The following is a 22,803-nucleotide window of genomic DNA, read 5'->3' as shown; positions in this document are numbered from 1 at the left end:
AGCTCCTCCCTGACCACCTTTCCTCCTCCAGGAAGTCTTTACTGACCGAGCCTCATCTGTTTCCCCTCCTCGCCACCAGGCCCACCTGGTACTAAAGGATTGGCTGTCTGGCCTCACCCAGCCTTTACTCTCTCCTGGATGGGAGGAAGCTATTTTCTTGGGCTGTCCTTGGAGCTGCAAGGGTGTGGGGTATCGGGGTGGCTGGAGAAGCCAGCTTGGGGTGAGGCATGTGCAATATGCCTGAAATCAGCCTGCCATCTTCAGTGTGGGACCTTCCGGAGCCTTGACCTTGGGCTGAGGAGGTGATGGGCACTGAGCACTGGGGAGTAGAGGCTAGACTAGGTCTGGGCTGCAGGGCCATGGTTCCTGAACTGTCCATTCTTGTCAGTTGGAGAGGTCTTGACATAGACACCTGAGTAGATGGTTTGCCATTAGCTGAGTTGGGAGCATCAAGACAGGAGCAGGTTGGAGCAGCAGCAGAAAATGATGGTGTCATCGTGCCTGGAGTTTGCTAAATGATATGTGTGTTTGTAAATGACATTCTAATCCAGCCATTTTGACGAGGCCATCGGGACTTTCTGAGATGGCCTATAAAAACCCTTTCTGATGATGCAAGTGCACAATAGACAGTTTCACCCCATCCCTGAGCCTCAGCTAACCTCTAACACTTAGCCCTCCTAGAGCCTCGGGAGTCGGGTGTGGCTCAGGACTGATTGTTTTCACAAGCCAGATTGTCTCTGCATCCAAATGCCAGGCTGGGTGGTTTGAGGATATCCAGGCACTGCTGGATGCGGGGACTGGGCTCAGGAAAGAGAAGAACAAAGGGCGTCCTTATGCATCACAGCCCACTTGCAAAACGGTGCACCTGCTGCGGAAACAGCTTGGCGGTTCCTCAGAAAGTCAAATGTGGAGTCACCATACGACCATGCAAGTCTACATCTAGGTACATACCCGAAAGGTCTGAAAACAGGGATTCAGCAAATACTGGTTTGTACCTGAGTGTTCATCATACCACTGTTCACAATCGCCAAGACAAATGTACATTAAAGGAAGAATGTGGTGAATCCATACAACAGAATATTATTCAGTCATAAAAGAGAACCAAGTTCTGATGCACACTACAGTATGGGTGAATCTTGAAAGCATTATACTAAGTGAAGGAAGTCAGACACAAAAGGACAGATAGTGCATGATTTCGCTTCTATGAAATACCGACATTAGAGAAATTCATAGAGACAGTGAGTCGTTAGAGGCTACCAGGTGCTAGGGCGGAGGGGTGGGTGGGGGTTATTGTTTAATGGGTACAGAGTTTTTGTTAGTGGTGATGGTTGTTACAACATCGCTCATGTAATTAACACTGCCGAACTGTACACTTAAAGATGGTGAAAATGGTAACTTCATGTTGTGTATGTTTTATCACAAGAAAAAATTTTAAAAAAGACAGAAGAAGGGTGATGTGGGAGTCAGCAGCGTCCAGGTGGTAATGAAGGCCATGGGAGAGGACAGGGTGTGGGGATCAGGGAGAGCGGACAGCCCGGGACAGAGCCCTGAGGAACTCCCCAGTGAAGGGTGGGCGTGGGGGCGTTGAAGGAGGTTGATGCGGGGTTTGGCATGGCACGTGTTCATGAAGCCTGGGTGGATTAATCAGGGCTCTTGAATGCAAAAGACAGAACTCCAGCTTGGATTAGTTTGGGTACAAAGGGGAATTGGTTGGTTTGTAGAAACGTGAGAAGGACAGGAATACCTCAGGGCTCGAGAAGCACCTGGCTGGAGTCAGGTCTGGATGCGTCTCGGACCTCTCCTCCTTCTTGCCTCACATGTAGGCTTCTTTCTCTCCAAGTACTGTTGGGCTTTTGCACAAGGCTTTGCTCACGGTTGCCAGCAGCTCTGAGCTCACACTTCCCCAGGTTTTGCTGCTACATGCTTCCCTTAGAAATGGCTCAAGTAATCTGGGGAAGAACCTGAGCAGCCTCACCTGGAGCACACATCCACCCTGAGGTCGAGGGGCCGGGACGCATGACCAGCAGTAGCCTTTGGTACCCCCGTTTAGAGGGAAAGAGAAGTGCTGCGTGGACAGGACACATAAAGTATCGGTGGCATCAGAAGAGGTTTAAGAAGGAGGCCATCTGCTATTTTAACCGGTTCTTTATAGAAGACAAGGACTGGAAGAACCCACTGGGCTTAGTGACAGAGGAATCGTAGGTGTGCCAGGCAAGGGCAGGGGTGGTTGGAGTGGGGTGGTGGGGCAGGGGCTGGATGGTAGCTGGTGGGGTGAGTGGGAGGCGAGGAAGTCGCGAGAGTAAGTGCAGACCTCTGTTTCAGGGGGCGCAGTAGTGAAAGCCAAGAGAGATAAGGAGGGAGCCGCAGGACACATGGGGTCAGGAAGCTTCTGTTTTTGTTTCTTTGGATGGGAGAGATGTGAGCGTGTTAAATGCTGAGAGAGCCGGAGAGAGAGTTAAAGGTTGAAAAGACCGGAGAGCGTACAGAGGTGGGGAGAGAGGGGACCATGAGCACAGGTGGGGAGATTAGAGCATTAACAGGAGCAGGCTCAGCACTTTCTACTGTGCGGGGGAAGAAGGGAGGACTGGTGTGGACTCTGATTGGTCTGTGGGTCTGGTGGCCATGGATGAGAGAGCATTCTTCTCAGATAGCTTCTACTTCCTCTGAGAAGTGGGGCAAAATCAAGGTGGAACTGGCTAGAAGGTCTGAGGTGAGAGCGGAAGGTTGAGAGGGCTACCACCACGAAAAACAGCAGAGAGATCAAAGCAGGGAAGGGCGAGGACTGTCAGACTGTGCTGGAGAACACGAATCGGCATTGGCCTTGCTCTGACTATGTGAGTCACTCTACAGAACCTCGCACAGGGAGCAGAGATGGTAACACACAGTTGGATTGATCTGGGCTTGGAGTTTTGCTAAGCAAGAGGGACGGAGGGACAATGGGGATATCGGCAGGATGGTGATTCATTCCAGTCGTTAAATCTTTGCACTTATTTATGACCCTTTTACTGCATGCCCAGCGTGGTGCTGGGCCTGAAGGTACATTGGCAAACCAGACAGGTACCGTTTATGCTCTCCTAGGGTTTGCAGTCTAGTAGAGGGGGGCAGACATCAGTTGAGAAGTCCCCATGTGAAATGGGGGTGGTGGGAAATGGTGGAGCCCAGGTTTAGTCTGGATATGGAAGGAAGCAAATGGAGGGCTCTGGAAGACTGGGAGAAGGTTTCAGGGTCAGGTCGGGAGGTGCCTATATAGGAGGTCACCTGCTGACCTGTTGAACAAACACGAACAGATGTGGAGGAAGGCGCTGAGTGAGAGGCTGGGGAGAAGCTGCCGTGAGGAGTGGGATGGCCTGCACCGGTCTCACCCTTTCCTCCTCCCCTCCTGTTACAATAGCTCACCTGTGGTTTTCCTGTTGAAGCCTGAGCCTCCACCTGGGTTCTGCATCTCATCCCCTCTGGCGCTCTTGGGGCCCTTGACCTTCTTTCTGCTCTACTGAATTTATCTCACCATGTTGAAATATTCCCAATTCCGACCATACAGGCCCAGATATAAGATGACTCCAGATAAAAAGCAACCCCTATATTTCCAATGAGGAGACCCTCCAAAAAGTTAGGGGGCTAATTTGAACACATAAACTTTAACATGGTTGAAATAATTTATTAACTTAGTTTGCTATACATTAAAAAAATCGCATATTATATAAACAGTGTAGTAAGATGTATTATTTTTTCTCCACTCATATGCCATGAAGCAATTTTATTTTAGCTTTTAACATTTTTCTTAAACACCTATGTCAATATCATTAGTTTTGTTTGTTATCATTAACCTTTTATAGAACACAGACACTTTATTTTTGCCTGAATATTTGCGACATAACGCTTTTTCAATCTGTGTATGATGCTGGGAACTTTATTCTTCATCACAAAAGCCTGGTTGCATAATATTAGGTTTGCATAAATTAAAAACAAATCACCTGGTAGGTGTGTATTTGTCATCTCCACAACATAATCACTTCCTTTATTGTTCAAGTGATTTTTTTTTTAAAGGGCTTGCTGAAAAAGACAATACTTGCAACACTCCCAGGAACTATGATTGAATCTGTGTGTAATGTGTTTGCTTCCACTTTTTTCTGATTTTGCCAAGAGACCCAGGAAAATCCACAACCTCATTGATTGAGGTTATTTCAGGCTAATGAGTTCCCCCCAAAGAACATTTTGTTGTTCAAAAGGCAGTAATTGAGAGCATGTACCATAATGTTGACTTTATAAGGACTTGCATATGACAAATCCTTCCTACCTGAGGGGTAATTTTGGAGCAAAATCTTATCTTATATTCAGGCATTTTACTGACAGCTCCCAAATCCGTATCTCCTGAGCAGTTCTTTTTCCCCTTCTACCCAGCAGCCCACTTTACATTTCTATTTGGGTGTCAATCACTCAGTCAGGTGACACGTTTTTATTGAGTGCCTACTGTATGCCAAGCACTGTTCTAGATGCTAGTGGGTAAAGGAGGAATGTGACAGAGTCCCTGTTCTCAGGGAGCTCATCCTAGTGCAATAACACAGAGAATAAACATGTAAACAAATAAGAACATTTCATGTACTCGTAAATGCTACAAAGAAGAAAAAAATGGGGCCATGTGGTAGGGAGTGATGGTGTGTGATGTGTGTGCTTCCTCTGGGGAGGGTGGGTCAGAAATGGCCTCCCGAAGGAGAGGATGTCTGAGTTGAGACATGAATGCAGAGGAGACAGTCACGTGAAGGTCTAGGGGAAGAGTGTTGCCAGCAGAAGCCAGTGCAAAGGCCCTGAGATGGGAGAAGGCCAGTGTGGGCGGGGCGTGCAAGAAGGGGAGAGCCCAGGGAGATGAGTTTGCAGAGGCAGCCAAGGTCTAACCATGGAAGGCCTTGCAGGCTGTGGAAAGGAGTTTGGTTTATTTTCATTCTTATGGCCACAATGGGGAGTCACTGGGAAGGTTTATGCAAAGAGTGACTTGACTGATCAGATTTACATGATAGAAAGATTTCTCGGGTTGTCATAAGGAGCAAGAGTTGCAGAGGAGCAGGAGTGGAAGCTGGGAGCCAGCTGGGGCAGGCATCTAGGTGTTCAGTGAGGTGGCTTGGCCTGGGGTAGAAGCACTCAGAGATGGTAGGAAGGGAATGGACTTTGAACATATTCTGGAATTGTATCTAATGTGACTTGCTAATTAGTGGTGGGTGTAACTATGAAGAAAGAGAGACATAGATTTTTGAATTGAGGAGCTGGGTGGATGGAGATGTCATTTTCCAAGGTGAGGAGGGCAGGGAGAAAACATGAAACTGTTAGGGGGATTAGGAGTTCTATTTTGGATGACCAGCAGGAGTTTGGAGACATGATCTAAAACTCATGGGAGTGGTTGGGTCTGAACATACACATGTGGGAGTCTTCAGTTTATAGGCAGTTTTTTAGATGGTACCAGACAAGATAGATCACAGAGGGGTAAGTATATAGAGAAGAAAAGAGGGTGGGGAACTGGGCCCTGGGGCATTCCGCATTTAGAGATCAGCAAGAGGAAGGAGAGGCACTGATGGGGATTCAGAAAGACCCATCACTGAGGTAGGAAAAAAGCCAAGAGAGGGTGCTGCCTGGGAGCCCAGGAAAGCTGGAGTTTAGGAGGGAGCGCTTAACGGCCAAATGCTGTTGAGGGAGCAAGAGGAGGGTGAAGGACTGACCATTTCGATTTGGCAACTTGTTGGCCACTGGTGACCTTGATGAGTAGTTCTGACTAGAAAGGGTCACTGTGATGAGGAAGTGGAGATAGCATGTACAGGTGACTTTTAGAGGGTTTTGTTTTCTGAAAAAGGGCCAGTAGCTGGAGAAGGCTGTCATGTTAAGAGGAGATTAAGTGAAGGCAGAGGAGAATCTTATAGAGTATTTACAGAAAGGGGATTGCAAGGCAACCACTGTGGGATGCAGTCCAGAGTAAGTGCGAGGTGATGGGGCCCGGGGTCCAAGCAGAGAGGGATGGACCTGGAGCAAGGACACCTCATCCACGTTACAGGGAGGAAGGCAGACTGAAACGGGCACTCATCCCAGGAGGGGGGCCGACTTGGTGGGGAGGGGGTAAAGTGGTGCTTGCCTATTGCTTCTGTGTCTCCGAGGCATGCAATGCCTGGCTATCAGCTGAAATGGAAGATGAGGAGAATGGCTGCTAGAGGGGCAGGGAAGGAGGAGAAGGCAGGATATAGCCAACTTTGAGAACAGTGTTAAAGTGTTAGGGAAATGAAGAATTTCTGAGAGGTCCTGAGTCCCCACTTGAGCTTTGTGGTCAGAAGTTTCCACTGAAATCATTCAGTCCATTGTATTGTTCTCCAGGGGCTCTGGAACAGGTGCCACATGGAGAGCTGGGCTTGCCTAGAGTTAGGGTCCTGCCTGGTGAGTAACGATAGAAGCACCGAAAGGCAAAGGAGGGGAGGATATCTACACATCAGCAATTACATGAGGGCTCCTGGAGTCCAAGATAGAGAAGGAAAGGAGGGGGTGAAGGGGGTGATGGATGGTGAAATAGTGATGGGTCAAAAGATGGAGCAGAAGGATTGCTAGAGTGGGAACCAGAGTGAGTGAGCTGGATTGATAGGAGATGAAGCAGCTCTTGGTACAGAGAAGATCTAGGGTGTGAGCACTTATGTGGGTCAGTTCAAAGGGTGGAGAAAAAGGTTGTTAGAAGCCAGGAAGTTAAGGAACTGAGAGGTCAAGGTGTTGGATGTGAAGGCATCAAGAATGATAATAAGCATAATAGTAAGAGACACAGTGAGCCAAGGGCTGAGATGGTTCATGAATGAGAGGAGATAAAGAGGATATCTTATTTGTACCTCAGACTCAACCCTGTCTGAAACCTGTTCCTCCCCTGGTGAATGCACCACCACCCAGAGCCAGAAACTTGGGTGTCTTTGACTCCCGTCTCTAACTCATCCCCTCACCTAATCAGCTCACCAGATCTGTTTGATTCTATTGTGCAAACATTTCTTAAATCCAGCTGCTTCTTTCCACCCCCACCGCGCACACCCTAGTTTAGGCTCCTTTTCGTTGTTTCTCACGTGGATTATTGGTGTCAGATTCCAAATAGGCGACCCTGCTCTGGCTTCTTTCTCCGCTCTGTAACCTCAGGCACTGCAAACAACATTGTGCCACTTCTGTGCTAAATCTCTCCGATGACTTTCCATCGTCCTTAGGATCAAGCCCCAAAGCATGCACAGGGCTTTACAGAGGAAGCACTGTGTGACCTAGCCTCTGTCTGCTTCAGCCTGACCCCTCACCTGGTTTACTCTTCCTTTCCAGGCCTTTCCTGAGCTATCCCTTCTGCCTGGAGTCCCCTCCCCGCTCTTGCTTGGCAAAATCCTCCCCTTTCTCTAGGTGTCAACTTCAGAAGTCTCAGAGGACCTTTTCCTGGATGTCTGGTGTTGGGTTCACCTCTCCCCGCACCCCTGTGCTTTCCCAGCACATTATGAGTTTAGCAGCTTTTCTCTTCATAGAATGGAAGCTCCATGAAGTCAGGGACTGCGTCTGATTCTTCTCAGACGAATCCTCAGCATCTAGCATGGGGCTTATCACATAATAGTGAACAATAAACATTTGTCAGTTTGAAGAAAATGGAAGATTCTAGAGGTGGAGCAGTTCTGGGTGATGACAAAATCTAGGGTGTGGTCCTGTGAGTGGGCAGCTAAATGGAATGGAGAGGAAATCATGAAAGAATAAGAGTGCATGGAATGAAAAGGGCAGAGTGACACACAGGTGGTCCCCATGGCCCTGAGAATACCAGAAGACCCTGAGACCTGTGCTCAAGTCTCTAAGAATGAGGAGAAGTAGGTGGCAGCAATGTGGGCCGGCAGAAGGTGGAAGAGAAAGATGGCAGGGCCTAAGCTAAGCAAAGAGTTTCAAGAAGGCGGAGGTAGAAAGGTCTGAGAGTCGTACTCAGGGCAGCGTGGGGGTCTTGAGAGTGTGAGTGGAACAGAGGATAAGAGTGGGATCACTGAAATGTTTGCTTGAGGATTATCTAGCTCCCTCCAGGGGTCCCAGGCTGGTCAGACAGTGTTCGGTCTTCGTCTGGCTCAGTGGCTCAGGGTTCAAGACCTTTGGGAACAGCACCTGTGAAGAGGACTGCCCCAAGAGTAGTCAGGGCCCAGGATGCTCTCACCCTGGAGTGGGGAATCTGGGGTCTCAGAGGGAGCGGACGATGGCTGGTCCACTGGCCTGCATGTGGGAGCTACCTTGGCCTGAGCAGTGTGGGTTCACCTGGTTCTGTATTGGTTGTTCTCCAGGACTGGAGACAGAGTTGCCCTGGATTCCTGGAGTTCAGTAGATGGCATATCCACTTTTCTGGGGAACACCCATTCCCCAACTGCTGTGAATGTTGGTCACTCATAGCTTACAGCTGCCCCTGGAGAATTGATCTTGAGTAGGTGGGAGCTCCCGATTCCCTCCTGCCTGCCCGCCTATTCTTGAGGTGGCCTGAAACCACTGACTGACTGATTTGGGTGTTTCAAAGCCTTATGCCCTTGCATCCAGAGGGAAAACTCTATGGTGGGGTTTATGATCCAGGCCCCTCATCCAATGGGGCTCAGGCCAAGACTGTTTCCCAGTGCCCATACCTTGCTCAGCTCTGCCCCTTCCCTATCCTGCTTCCATTGCTCCTTCCTTCACACACACACACACAAATTTCTGCCACTGGGTCTGCTTCCAGGGACCCCAACCTATGATGGGGTAGCTCTCTGATCTTGTCCCATAATCAGAGGTGAACATGGAGGCTCTCCATGGACCACAGGGGCCCCAGCTCCCACAGTCAGCCCATCTGTGTGGGTTTGGAAGGTTCCCTCCCCTTTTTAGGCCAAAGTTTCCTCACCTGTAAATAAGACCTTTAGGCTGAACCTAGTTAATAAAACAACAACAAAACAAACATAGAAAAAATAAAGAGAAAACGCTTTGCCGAACTCCCTGAGCTAGGTGTGGTGGACGATTCAGATCAACAAGACTCACTCCCTTCCGCCCAGCAGCTCACAGCCCATTTACTCAGGTAACAAACATTTATTGAAGGCAGCCGGGCCCCGATGACTCAGCGTCCTGTCCTGCCCTACCGGTGAAGGGCTCACAGACTGATGGGGAGAAACGACCACTCCAATTTGGGGGGAATAACAGAGGCACAAGCAAGGCTGCTACATGCAGGAGGTGGTTAAGGCTGAACCTGGGGTTCTAGGGAGGGGGCCGGAGGAGGGAGGAAGGGCATTTCAGGAAGAGGGAACAACATGTCTGTAGGCATGAGGCATGACACAGCATGATGTGTCTGGTGGGGAAGCCATGAGCCCTTTGGTATTATTGGTGGGTACAAGGAGGGAGGAAGCAGAAAGAGAGGTTGGGGAGGTCAGAGGGGTCCAAGTTTAGGGCAAGGGAAGGGGGTGGTGGTAGAAGAATTTTTAATGCAGAAGGAAAATCGTGGTCAGGTTTGTCTATAGAAAAACCACCCTGTCCTTCTAGTAGAGGGCAGATGGGTGGGGTGGGAGAGGAGGGGCAGGCTCAGGAGGCACCTGAGGGGCTGGGATTAGTGGGATTTGCTGCTGCACTGGGATGACAGTAGCGAGGGGCTGGGAGAGGAGGAGGGGATGAGGCTGCAGGCCAGCTCCTGGCTTGGACACCTGGGTGGATGGCAGGGCTATTCACAGGGTGGGGAGTGATCTGGGAGGAGGGCAGGTTTGGGAGCTGCTGAGTGGGAGATGCCTGGGGGCCTCCTGGAGGGTTGTCCCACGGACAGTTGGTGTGGGCTCTGGGCCTCAGGCAGGTCCAGGCTGGAGGTGGGGTTTGGGGCCTTGCCAAAGTCTGAGTGGTGCGGTCGGGGGCGGGGGAGAATGAGGGAATGCGAATGCTGGGAAGAGAAGGAAAATTCCTCAAACATGAGGACCCACAAGGGTCTCTCTGGCTCGGACGGTCTCCATGGGTCCCTGCCCGTGGGGATGTGCCTCCTCAACACCCTGACGGACGCTCATCCCGGACTGGTGCTCAGCACCATCCCCCCTCCACTGGGCCTTCCCCTCCCACCCTCAGAGGGCACTCCCCCCACTCCTGTGACCTCTGCTGGGCAGGGCCAGGGAGGCCCGGATCTAGGAGGCGGGCGCCTCCTAAGCACAGTTGCCTCCTAAGCAACAGGTGCTGAGAACTGACTTAGGCTGAGCACAGGGACCCCGCGGTCCCTCCCCTGCCTTGGCCAGCTGGGGGTGGAGTCCAGAAACCCCTAGAGCAGTCTCTGCCTTTGGGTGTTCCCTACCACGTCCTGAGGACATACTGTGTGTGTGAGCACGAGTGTGTGTGTGGTGGCTGGTGGGTGAAACAGGATCTGAAGTTCTGGGGCCCAGGTGCCCAGAGCGGTCCATTGCACACCCCATGCTTTCCTACCCATCATTCCCGACCTGGTCTGAAAGGTACTGAGAAAGTCATATTTCAGGTCTGTGACACACCCTGTTACCATATATAAAATCCTTGCCATTAAACCCCCTTCCCTGGGGCTCAGGATTTGTCCCTGAGACAAAACTGTCCCCCAGTACTGGCCCCTGGGTAGGCTTCCTGAGCCCCATAACCACTTTCCTTACATGCTCTGCTGCAGAAAGTGTCACTGCCCTGCTGTGGCCGTAGGGAGCAGGTGGGGACATGGTGGTCCATTTGCCAACCTCGCAGGTTATGGATACCCACCTGTATCCATCGTGGCTGTGTGGGCCTTTATTAGGACAGAGTTCCCATCTTGGGGGTGCTCTGCCTGGGAGAGGGCATATGGCGGGCACGAATCATGCAGGTGACTCCGGTGCCGAGACCGCTGGCGCCTGGAGCCAAGAACCTCCAGGCACCTCTTGCTCACCAGGTAGATGACCTCACTGAGGTTGAGGAGGATGCAGATCACAGCTGTGGCCACCATGAAGTAGGTGAAGACCTTCTTCTCTGTGGGTCGGGAGATGTAGCAGTCCACTGTGTGGGGGCAGGGTGGCTCCGAGCAGGCCACCACGCGGGGCATGTCATAATGACCCTGGTAGAGGCTGTGGAAGATGTAGAGAAAGCCAGAGTCCACGGCAGCCTTAAAGACGAGACTCAGCAAGTATGTCCACCAGAGCCCACCCCGCTTCTTGTTTGGGTTGTTGTACAGGGACGGGGCGTTGGGTCCGTGTTTCAGGCGGTGCCGCCGCTCTCGCTCCTCGCGGTAGGCCACGTGCATGACCACCAGCAGCGAGGGACACGTGACCAGGATGAGCTGCAGGGCCCAGAGGCGCACGTGGGACACGGGGAAGAACTCATCGAAGCAGACGTTGGGGCAGCCCGGCTGGCCGGTGTTGCAGATGAAGTCCTTCTGCTCATCGTCCCACACATCCTCAGCGGCCACCACAAACACCAGCACCCGGAAGATGAACACCACGGACAGCCAGATGCGGCCGAGCGCCGTGGAGTACTTGTTGACTCCACTCAGGAGGCCCTGCAGGGATGCCCAGTTCATGGTGATGGCTCCTCACGCGGGCAGTGTACACCTGTGTGCACCCACTCAGGCCTGGGGGCCACGAGGCCTGGGAGAACCTGGAAATGCGTGTCCTTTATTAAAGGTGTGATTGGGAAAACCATTTCACCACCACTGTGCCATCATGCCTTCACCCTCAGTGACTTGGTGGGGTGGCATTGCCATTACCCCCATTTCACAGGGGAGTAAGCGAGGGCCCAGAGAGGCACCCGCCAAGGCCCCACCGCTGGAAGTGGCAGAGCTGGTCTTGAACTTCTGTCGTCCAGTTCCACAATCAGGGAATATTTTATTCTATAAAGTGATAGACACATGTGAAGAATAATTGTCTGCATGGATGTGCCTGCCAACTTCTTTGACCCCAAGTTTCAGCCCTGTGGGTCACCAACTTCTAAAGAAGTAGTAAGGTGCGGACTGAATGATCCACTCTCCACTGGCGGCCACGGCTGGACCAGGGTAGCAGGGGAGGGGTGCCTGTCTTTATCCTCCAGTTTCCCCCAACTTTTACTGAGTGCCAACAAGAGCCAGGCCTTGAAGTGGGTGCATCATTCATATCAGCCTCTTAGGCAGACTCCTGCGTGATATCGATTCTCATTCCTCCTCTCTGGCCCCAGGACATCCCCTCTTAACCTTCCTTCCCAAACCAAACAGGCTCTCTCTTTAAAACCATGGTGGCTTGGTATCTTCCTGCCTCCCCCCATCCAACCCCCTGCCATGGGTGCTGGTTCCGGTTGCTGACTGTCCTGACCACAGTGGGTTCCTCTGGAATTCCAACCATTCTGGCTTTAGGGAGGGACCGGGGCGGTGACAGAGGCGGGATTCTGGCTCTGGCGCGGTTTTCTGTCCATTTACTTTTTCTCTCAGGGACACCCCCTTCTCCGTTTGCTCAGTGGTTGTTTGCTGGCCAAATCTATCATTTCCATTCAGGCCCCTGTCCTGTGTGCTCCATCCACCACACCCCCTTATCTGAATGCCTTCTTGTCCCACCTCTGACCCTGGCCCCTCCTCTGTCCCTGACTCAGATCTCAGCATCTTCAGACCTCATGCCCTTGGGACATTTTCGGAGCAACTTCTTCCTTCTTCCTTGCATCACTGATACCCTAATGGTCTGTTTACCTGTCTTCCATGCCAGACTGCTAGCTTCTGGAGGGTAGCACCCTTGTCTCCCCCAGCACTTAGCACCAGGCATGGCCCAGTCAACACACCAGGGATCTTTGCTAAGCTAAATCAAACCCCATGTCGTCCTCTTTCTGTCTCTCCTCTGGTCCTCGGTGCTCCCTTCAGTCTGGAAGGACATTCCTTTCTCTCTTTGGGGCTTCCCTGGGTTTTTTCCAGGGATCCACAGTGGGGATTCTCAGCCTTGCTGGTACCTGCTTCCCAGCCCAGCCTCCTGCCCGATTTGGTCCTCACCTTTCTTGGGTCCAGCAGCCTCTCCCTGGTCCCTGGTCTGGTCTCTCTGTTTGAGGGCCTCCCAAAGGCAGCTTTTGTTCTTTACTTCCCTGCTGGGTGGGGCTTTCTGAGCCAATGAGTCAAGGAGAGTGAGCGGGTGGGCAGGCTGACGGGCGGACTTCCCCGGGCACATATTCAGAGCAAACACCTGCGGCTCTTCTCTCCTTGCCTACGCCTTCTCTCTGGCCTGGCTAGGCATGGCCGGGTCTGGCTCCCCGGTCTGGCAGGTATGTGGGTGAAACTGTAGTGAGGGAGGGCAGGAACCTGGAATCCTGCCAGGCCCAGGTCAGCACCAATGGCATTGCTCTCTGTCCCCTTGTCCCAGGTCTCTCTCCTGCCCTTTTCTCTGACTATGGTTTTTCTAGACAAGGGAACCCCACTGCCCTGGTGGAGTCAAGGAATGTGGTCGGCAGCATGAAATGCCCCGCTTAGCATGGGGCCAGGCACAGCCTCACTGTTCATCCTCTGTGGGCCTGGCTCTCTGGGGCAGGCCTCCAAAGGGGTCGGAGTGTGGCTCAGGGGTGCTGCAGAGGGGCCTTGGGGCAGTGAAGGTTAATTTGTAGCCAGGGAGGGGCTCTGCCTCATTTCCTACTAGCATTTATCTAGCACTTCCTAATACCAATGATTAACACTTATGTGGCCTTTCACAGCCAGCTAACTGTATCCACGACCGTGACCTCATGAGGTCCTCGCTACAACACCACAGGCTCAGTATTATTAACCTATTTTAGAGAGGGGCTGAGGTCACTTTTTCAGGGACCCAGTGGAACTTGGGCTTGAGTGCAAGGGTTCTGACTCAAAGTCCACGGCCTTTCTACTGCCGAACACCCCTCCCCATGTACTAAGATCCATTCTTTTTGTGGACAACCCATAGGCCTAAAACTGTAACTGAGCATAAAGGCATGAGCAGGCAGCATGATCCCAGAAGTCCTGGGGACACATTCTGGAGGAGAGGATGGCCTCTCATCTGGCTAGACCAAGTACAACCCTCTGCAGGGGCATAGGGAGTGACCCAATGACCTGGTAAGGGTCACAAAGGCTGAAGGACAGAAGAGCATCTTGAATCAATGGAGGAGTTGACTTTTTTTTAATCCTCACCTGAGAACAATTTTTCATTGCTTTTAGAGAGAGAGGAAGGGAGGGAGGAAGGGAGAGAGAAAAACATCAGTGCAAGAGAGAAGCATTGATCATATGTGCCTAGATTGGGGATCGAACCCGCGACCTAGGTGTGTGTCCTGACTAAGAATCAAACCCGCAACCCTTTGGATATGGGACAACGCTCCAACCAACTGAGCCACACCAGCCAGGGCTGGAGGAGTTGACTTTTATTACGCCCTGACCGTGGGTCCCACACATTAAATTTGCTTGCATATCTGTTCTCTAATTAAACTCTGCCTCATAGCAACAACCCTACAAGGTAGACCTCATCATCTCCATTTCACTCAAAAGGAAACTGAGGTGCCCAAGGCCACACATCTGGGGCAAGGAGCAGGAGCTTACCACCCCTAAGACTGCATCCATGAGAGATCCCGGGCCTTCCAACCCAGGCCAGCCCCATCATCCCAGGGCAGGCAGCCCGTCACAGGAGGGTTTTCTTCACATGGTTTTGATGGCAGTGTGGTAAGAGAGGAGGGTGAGTGTCTGAGCCCAGAAAAATGAGGTCGCCTGAGAGGAGGTCGTCCTGTTTGCAGGAAGAGGTGCTGGTGGCCCTGGCTGATGGCGCTGCCAGGCACTCCCGGCACCTCTTGCTCACCAGGTAAGCCAGCTCCACGAGGTTGAGCAGGATGCAAATGGCAGCTGTGACAACCATGAAGAGAGTGAAGATGTTTTTCTCTGAGGGCTTGGCAATGAAGCAGTCCACCGTGTTGGGACATGGAGCCACGTGGCACTTGACCACAGGGGGGAGGGTATATTTGGGGTAGAATGAGTGGAACAGGTAAAGAAAGACAGAGTCTATGCCAGCCTTGCACACCAGGCTGAAGACATACGTCCACCAGAGCCCGCCCCGCTTCTTGCCGGGGTTCGGGTAGAGGCGCCCGCCATCCTTCCCCACTGCCTCTCTGTGCTTCTTCTCCCGTGCCTCCCGGTAGGCCACGTGCATGACCACCAGCAGCGAGGGGCATGTGACCAGGATGAGCTGCAGGGCCCAGAGGCGCACATGGGACACGGGGAAGAACTCATCGAAGCAGACGTTGGGGCAGCCAGGCTGGAGGGTGTTGCAGATGAAATCCTTGTGGTCATCCCTCCACACGCGCTCAGCTGCCACCAGGTACACCAGCACTCGGAAGATAAAGACCAGAGACAGCCAGATGCGCCCGAAGGCTGTGGAGTACTTGTTGACCCCGCTTAGGAGCCCCTCGAAGACCCCCCAGTTCATGGTGGACCCAGGTGTCGGCTGCCGCTGCAGGGGAATGATAATAATTTCCTACATTTACAGAGTACTCGCTCAACATTTTGTAGAAACATACCATTGTATCTAATTCTTACAGCTGCAGAGGAGCTAGGTTCTATCATTGAACGCATTTTACAGATGGAAGAAACTGAGGTGTAGAGAATTTTACAAGGTTATACAACTATTAGGTGCAGAGCTGGGTTTTAAGCGTAAGTAGTTAAGTCCAGAACCCAACTCTTACCCATAAAGTGGGTGAAAGTGGGTCCAGGGACCCACTCATTCCTCCTAGGGCCTGCGGCTCTGGTATGGCAGTCCTGTGGCGTGAAGGCTTAGGCAGGTTGAATGTTCTGCCTTCTGCCTCTGCTTCAACCCTGGCCCCCTCCTCGGGGGGCTGAGCCTTGGGAGGGCTCCTCTCCTTTCTGTGCACTGCTCTCTCGCTGTTGACAGCCTTTCCCAAGAGAAACCTGCTCTTTGCCTTTTCCTTGACTTGGAGGATGAGGTTGGAGAGGCTGGGAACTTATTCCCAAACTCCCACCTGGTCTAACACTTAGTCAGATGATCCAGGCAGTGTCCTGCTCAGGTGCAACTCACCTGAAGCAAGGCAAGTGGCAATCCAGCTTAAAGGTGACATAGGGGGCAATGGCTCTCTTTATACAATACACATCCTAGAGGAGCCTGGTAATGCAGTGTCCCCCAAACTGCTGTTCCATGGAGCCCTGTGCCGTAGGCTGGCTATAGAAGTAGTGAGAGACAAGGTATCTGTGTTCACAAAAGGTAGGCAAAGGTTGCGTTCGGCAAAGTTAAGCAGGTCCCTTTATTTGACTACGCTAACAACTTTACACTGTGAATCTCTAAAAGGGGGAGAGAATATGTAGTCTTGTCCAAGCTCCTTTGACCACAGAACCTGTTTTCATCATCATGCAGAACAGCTTTGTCAAGACGCCAAAATGGGAAATGCTGCTTTTGCTACTTCTGCTGGTGAGTTTGGTGTGTTAAACACCCGGGAATCAGATTTACCTCCATTTAAGGAATGCGACTGCTTTTCAGAGTGAGGGGTGCCCAAGGCCTCTCTTGGAACTCCTCTGGGTGGTTCCTCTGGCCAGGGGCTGGGGGGCGGGGGAGGGGGAACCTATGCACTAGTCCCACCCTGCTGGGCCCCCAGGATCTCAGAGAGTCTGTCGGAACAGCCTCTTGCTTTAAGGGGCTCCTGATGCCCTTCTGACTGCTGGTCCAGGCTGAAGGTCAGCATGCTGTCCTGACCCCCTGCAGCAGCTGAGCAGGGTAGAGGTAAGAGCCAACATTTGTTGGGTGTTTATGCAGCACTAGGCATAATTCTGAGCACTTTGCATGAATCAATACAGCAGCAACTGTAGGAAAGGGTGTGACATTTTTTACTCCCAATTTACAGATGAGGAACGTGGAACACAAAGAGGTTAATTAATTTGCTCAAAGCTTTACAACTGGTAAGTGGCAGAGCTGGGATTTGAACTCAGGCAGGCTAACTCCAGAACCCACACTCTGGGCCTGGGACCCTTTCCTAGAAAGCTACCTGGGTGCCTGTTCTGTGCCCACTCCCTCCTATACCAGGTGGGTCCTGGCTAAGGGAGGCTAGGGTGTCTGCTCCCTACCCTATTTTTCCACTGTTCTGTCTACACTGCCCTCCACTTGGATGTGGGATCCCTGCTCTGAATCATCAGCTCTTCTTTGCTCAGTCCTGCTGAAGGTGGGTGGGATCCTGGCAGCTTCTCAGGAAAAAATCAGGGAGGCTCCAGCCCTTAGTCCCCAGGGGCTCTAGGCCCACGTGGGGTGGGGCAGGGTAGGGCTGAGCAGGCCCAGGCAGAGCGGCTCCGCCTGCCTGGCTCCAGGTTCCCCTGTTGAATCCCCTATCCACTCAGTCCCTGGCTTCCACCTCTGCTCAGTGGGGGAGAGTGGGAAAAACCCAGAGCAGAGGAAGGAGGAGCCCTTTGTCTCTCTACCACCAGGACCCAGGGTGGTGGAGGTGCCCCGGCCTCCCTCCACTCTCCACCAGAGAAGTTTCCCTTTCTCACGTGTGCCAAGGGACAGAGTACACTGGAATACAGATGACCTTACCTGAGTGGTTGCTCCTCCGGACTCTCCTGGTACTGGCTCCCGACAGCTGGCAGTGGACTCAGCAGGCACCGGGAACGCATGTCAGAACCAGAGAGGGTGTTTGGGGAAGCACATTCCTGGGACAGAGCCTGGGAGTGAGCCTCAGCTTGGGTGTGTCGCTGGCCCAGGAGGAGGAGGAGCTGCACTGAGCACGGCCCTTGGCTGGGCCCCAGCTTTCCCAGACTGCCTCTGATGCAGCCCAGGAAATGTAGGGGTTCCATCCTCACAGGGTGCTGAGCCCAGAATCCTGGCATCCTCTCAGAGGAAAACCACAGGTCCACTCTGACCCTCTGCTTGTCCTTGCATCCCTGGCCTTATGTGGGAGGAACCCAGAAATTCCTGAAATTCCAGAAACCCCCCACTGCTACCTCTTGGGATTCCGGCCTACAGTCCCTCCTCTCTCTCTCTGGTCCCTTCTCAGTGGCCTTCAGTTCTCATGGCTTGGCTTCCATTACCTTTGGAAATGCCGTGACCCCCAAACTCTATCTCTAGCTTAAATGTCTTTGCTCCATCAGTTGCCCCCACTTGGATGCCATTCTCTTACCTTTCTCCTTACCTGGCCGCATCCGCCAAGAAGCCTTCCCTGACTGTGCTGCTCTAGATGGCCTGGGGACCCATCTCAGCTTCCATGGCCCTGAGCTTCCACATCATTGTCAGATTGTATTGGAATAGCTGATCTTAACTGAGCTTGCTCCAGGTAGGACTCTTCTGTTGAAGGAACAAGTCAATCCACACCAATAGACTTTTAGGGGTTTGTTGTGAGCATGAAGTGGACCGGCCCCTGACCCTCGGGAACTCACCAACTTGGTCTTGATTACCAGCTAGTAAGTCTAGTACCAGCTGCACAGCCTCTCAAGACTGCAAGGAGGTCATGGAACAGTCTCGCCATTCCCTGCCACCCTGTTGCTGCTGGAATCTAGTTCAGACTTTGTACCCCAACACTGAATGCCTGGTGAGTGGCGCAGAGAGCTATCCTCTCCCCTCTATACACAGCCCCTGTCCAAAATACACACACCAAGCCCCTCCCCAGACCCTGCATGGATGACTGCCCTTCCCCTCTATGGGGCTGCTCCTTACAACACCACATACGTTGGTCTTTCCACTAACCCTTATTTTAAATTCAATAATCATCACTGAGACACTGCTGTGTGCCAGGACCTGTGTTTGGTTCTGGGCTACACAGATAAAGAGAGGATCAGAAGAGGCCAGGCAGGGTCCCCCAGATGCACAGATGAGGGGGTCCAAAGACACACTGGTGAAGTAAGAAAGACCCTGAGGGTGAGCTCCAGAGGGAAGAGGCTGGACCACACAGGTCCTGCCCAGAGCAGGTGCCTCCTGTTTGATGGGGAAGGCATTTCAGGTAACTTCCTTAAGGCAGGGGACCTCTGCATTTGGGCCCCACCCCCCCGCCTCGGGCCCTGTGCCCCCACATCTGGAGTCTCATGCTCTTGAGTTTGAGTCTCACCTCTGTTACGTTTAGATCTGGGCAATGGCCCTGTTTCTCTGCTGTGAAGGAGACATGCTGTGCCCGTGAGGGGTGTCCTGAGAAGACTCTGAGTGTGACGCAGTGCAGCCTGGTGGGTTGGCGTCCTTATCACCCCAGCCAGCGGAGGGACAGTGCCTGGCACAGAGGAAGCCCCTTCTGTGACTACCTCTGATGTATGTGAACTGTCCACGCACACCTGACACAGGGCGGGTACTCGCCCAACCCGACTTTCTCCCTGTTTCCCTGTTCCCATGCCTTTTCTCACCGAGATGCAGGGTGGCAGAGAAAACGGGGGGTGGAGGGGTGGGAGGCTGGAAACAGATGTACTTGCCTGAGAAAATCTCAGGTGTGTGGATGTTGCCTTTGGGTTAAAAGGCAAACCTGAGCCCTGCATTGGCTGTTGGAGAGATGGGGAGGGTTTCTCAGTCCTGCACAGACACAGCCTATTGGCCCAATTATCCACAGGTCACCCAGGGCTGGAATCCAATGGACGGTGTGTCTAAGAGCCACAGTCACTGCAGGCCCACAGCAAGCACAACACAGCCCCGCATGTGCACACTCCTCCTAGACGCAGGCCACACCACGGGCACGGGGTTGCACGCATGTGGGGCAGTGCTTTGTTTTGTTCACGGCTGGACCCCTGGTGCCTAGAATGCTGCCTGGGAGCAAGTTAGGTCTCCGTTTGTGGTTGTTGAATGAAATGTGTATGTTTGAAATGCACGGCCCCTCCAAAGAGAGTGACACACATCTATCCCCCCTCCACGTTCTTCCCAGAAAACTATAGCCAAGTATAGGAGAGGGGAGATGCATGAATGGATCAGGTGTAGCATTGTGAGAAGTGCCACGAGAGACCTGGACTAGAGAAGGGAGCGTGAGGGTCTGCGAGAGGGAGACCCAGACAAGGTGACATTGAAGCTGTCTCCTGAAGGATGTATGGATGATCCCTGAGAGGGGTTGAGGAGGAGAGGCATGTGAGGCAGAGGGCACAGGGTGCAGAGAGGACCTCTGCGGGAGACAATCAGAGAACTTTTGAGGGTGGGCTGACTAGGGAGTGGTGGGGGCACCAAACGGCGAGGTGCCTGGAAGGTCAGCAAGGACCTTCTCGACCATGAAAACCTGGCACTCTATGCTAAGGAGTCTGGATTTATCTTGTGTGCAGAGGGAGTCCTGGGGAAACAGTCAGATTGGTACAGTCGATTCCGTTATTCATGGAAGTTATGTAGTGTAGTCACAACAAGCACTGAATTAGGAAACACTGAAGCTTTGCCCATGGGGGAAACATAGGGTTAAGTTCTCGCAGGTCTCTGGATGCAATATTTTCATCAACTGAACAATACCTAACCTTGTTTTAGGTGTGTTTCTATTTCATGACACCTTATTCAATATATATTGTTGAATCATTAACCCTGAGCTCACGGCCAACAGCGCTATAATTCATGCCTGAACAAAGCCCATCTCACGCACGCATGTTCCGCCTAAGGCACATCCCAGCCTGCCGCCATGTAGAACCACTAGACTGGACTGTAGCGCAGCACTTGGGGGCCAGGCTAAACAGCAAAATCACTTCCTAAAGGCGCAAAACTGTGAAAAAGTGGCCAAAAAAATCGACCTGAAACAGAACATTTGTTTACAGTATGTGAGCGGTGACAAGAAGGCGCAGTGTCCCCTTGTTCATCCTTAGCTGGCAACTTGCACGTCGGGGGACTTGACTTTTTCACTGCTCTGGGCATGTCCATGAATGACTGCGAAAGCACCGTGACTTTTGATTTAAAGGTTAAGCAAATACACGTTAGTGAGTATTTAAACGCACCAACATGGAAGCCATGAACAAGGATCACTGTACGTTTAGAAAGCTTTCTCTGTACGCGTGAGGAGGCGTGCGCAACCACAAAAGAAGTTACTGCAATGATTTAGGCAGGAGACGAGCCAGAGGGATGGATTTGGAAATTTGGTGACACAACTGGAGGTGTTTGGGTCTGACTGGGTGCAGAGGTGAGGGGCGGTAGGAGGAAGACCCAGGATGGTTCCCAGGTCGCTATCTCGGTGATCTGGCAGGCAGTGGCTGCACTGATAGAAATAAGGGCTACAGGAGGAAAAGCAGGTTTTTGAGGGGAGAGGGTAAGGTGATGCACAGGTTCCTCCCGGATGTTCGGGGGTTGGTGAGTTCAGTGTCGCATGCGCTGAGAGGGAGGGCATGGAGGACAGTCACGTGGACTGTCCACAGCCAGTAGTTGGCAGCAACCGCTGGAGTCTTCAGCCCCAAGGGTGTGGTGGGAGCCGCTAGAGGAGACGAGGCAGCCTTGGGAGAGTGTGCTGAGTGAGAAGAGAAGAGGGTCCAGGCAGAGGTCTGGGGGGCACTGACATTTTAGGAAGCAGGCAAGAAGGAGTTGCCTGTGGAGAAGAAGAGTTGGCGACAGAGAAACCAGGGTGGACAACCTCCCTGCCGAGAGGCCTATAGAGGCCCCTTGTGACCTTTGCTGGAGTAATTCGGCAGAATGGTGGGGACAGAAGCTAGAGGACAATGGGCAGAGAAAGTGCAGCTGCCTCTCGCCAGGGAGGTAGTGGGCAGAGGGGTCAGGACGTTCCTGGACGGGCAGCAGCACGGGGTGGGTCTGCCTCAGGCTGGCCTGTAGTGTGTGGGCTCCTGACTGCGTGGGAAAGATTTCACAACATGAGTCCAGGTGATTTTCAGAGTATGTTTATTAAGGCTGGGAGCGGTGTATTGTGTGTTCACCACCCCAAGTCAAGTCCCCTTTCCTAACTGTTTATCTCCCGTTACCCTCTTCTGTCTCCCCCCACTTCTCTTCACACTTGGCTTTTGAAAGAGCCCAAACTGAGACATCTCTTGTTTGCACAGACAGCAATCTCATTTCCTGCAGAATTCTCCCATCCTTCTTCTAAGCAGCTGCATCTCACAGAGCTTGCTCCCTTCTTGTCTGTTGATTGGCCCAGAGAGGGAATAGCCCCAAATTGAGCTCATCAGTTATACTTCCCTCACTCAGTTGATTGGCCCCGTGTGGCAACGAAGTCCACGCTGATCTACTCCGGGCCCTTCCCTGGGACTTTGGAACATGGAACAGCGAGCATCCGTCTCACGATGAATACAGTGAGAAGTGAGGCCCTGGACCTGCTGGTGGCCTACTGTTTGGACATGCGGCTCTGCTGGGTGAGACAGATGCTTCTGGGACAGAAAGGGAGGTCGAAACAAGAGAGGAGCACGTGAGTGCTCAGAAGGCATTTGTGTCCCCAGCTCCCTTTATCTTTGGAGCACAACAGTACAGTATTCCCTCACTTATCGCGGGTATTACATTCTAGACGCCCCACCCCCCCCGCCCCCACAATAGGTGAAAATCCGCGAAGTAGGAACCTTACATTTATTTTAGCATTTATATATATTTTAAGGCTTTATAAACCCTTCCCACACACTTATAAGCTGTCCCCAGTCCCTTACTAACCTTTCCCACTCTTATTAACCTTTTCCACACTTTTATAAACACTACTTATGTTCTTAAACATATTCTACACTCCTCAACCTCTGTAACTTTAACAACATATGTATACAGTACCACAAAATCCTATGATATAGCAAAAAATCCACGATAAATGATTAAATATAATATTTAAAAAAATCCCATGATACAGTGAGGCCGTGTTAAGTGAACCGCAATATAGAGAGGGACTACTGTATTGTTTTCCTTCCCACATGCAAGTAAGCCACTGCATTGTCCCTTTGAGCCTGTTGCATTTAGGTTTCTGGTCACTCGCAACCAAGGATGCTCTGTGTCACCTTGGCTTTGTCATTTAACAGAGCCTGGTGCACAGCAGGTGTTTAAT

The 22,803-nt window shown here is 52.1% G+C and overlaps 2 protein-coding genes across 4 annotated transcripts; both read right to left on the bottom strand.

Annotated features, from left to right (window-relative positions):
- Window positions 1-10,185: 10,185 nt before the first annotated feature.
- On the bottom strand, window positions 10,186-13,151 carry GJB4 (gap junction protein beta 4). 2 transcript variants are annotated; one of them, XM_090271542.1, is made up of 2 exons: window positions 12,923-13,151; window positions 10,186-11,806 (listed from the first exon to the last, which is right to left on the bottom strand). In XM_090271542.1, the coding sequence occupies exon 2, from the start codon at window positions 11,495-11,497 to the stop codon at window positions 10,694-10,696; it is 804 nt and encodes a 267-aa protein (XP_090127668.1). In that variant the 5' UTR covers window positions 11,498-11,806; window positions 12,923-13,151; the 3' UTR covers window positions 10,186-10,693. The 2 variants fall into 2 exon arrangements, with proteins under 2 accessions (XP_090127668.1, XP_090127669.1); XM_090271543.1 differs by having other exon boundaries at window positions 10,186-11,574.
- Window positions 13,152-14,031: 880 nt separating this feature from the next.
- Window positions 14,032-17,597, bottom strand: GJB5 (gap junction protein beta 5). Of its 2 annotated transcripts, XM_090271541.1 has the most exons (3): window positions 17,445-17,597; window positions 15,945-16,085; window positions 14,032-15,362 (listed from the first exon to the last, which is right to left on the bottom strand). In XM_090271541.1, the coding sequence occupies exon 3, from the start codon at window positions 15,336-15,338 to the stop codon at window positions 14,541-14,543; it is 798 nt and encodes a 265-aa protein (XP_090127667.1). In that variant the 5' UTR covers window positions 15,339-15,362; window positions 15,945-16,085; window positions 17,445-17,597; the 3' UTR covers window positions 14,032-14,540. The 2 variants fall into 2 exon arrangements, with proteins under 2 accessions (XP_090127667.1, XP_090127666.1); XM_090271540.1 differs by lacking the exon at window positions 15,945-16,085.
- Between the last annotated feature and the right edge of the window lie 5,206 nt (window positions 17,598-22,803).

The sequence above is a fragment of the Furipterus horrens genome, unplaced genomic scaffold, assembly GCF_987537825.1.
Source record: "Furipterus horrens unplaced genomic scaffold, mFurHor1.1.pri manual_scaffold_3, whole genome shotgun sequence".
Classification (NCBI taxonomy): domain Eukaryota; kingdom Metazoa; phylum Chordata; class Mammalia; order Chiroptera; family Furipteridae; genus Furipterus; species Furipterus horrens.
This window is presented reverse-complemented; position numbering and strand designations above follow the sequence as displayed.

What these genes read in the sequence shown, in the direction of transcription:
- GJB5 (XM_090271541.1), bottom strand. Translation starts at nt 15,338, where the DNA reads ATGAACTGGGGGGTCTTCGAGGGGCTCCTAAGCGGGGTCAACAAGTAC.
- GJB4 (XM_090271542.1), bottom strand. Translation starts at nt 11,497, where the DNA reads ATGAACTGGGCATCCCTGCAGGGCCTCCTGAGTGGAGTCAACAAGTAC.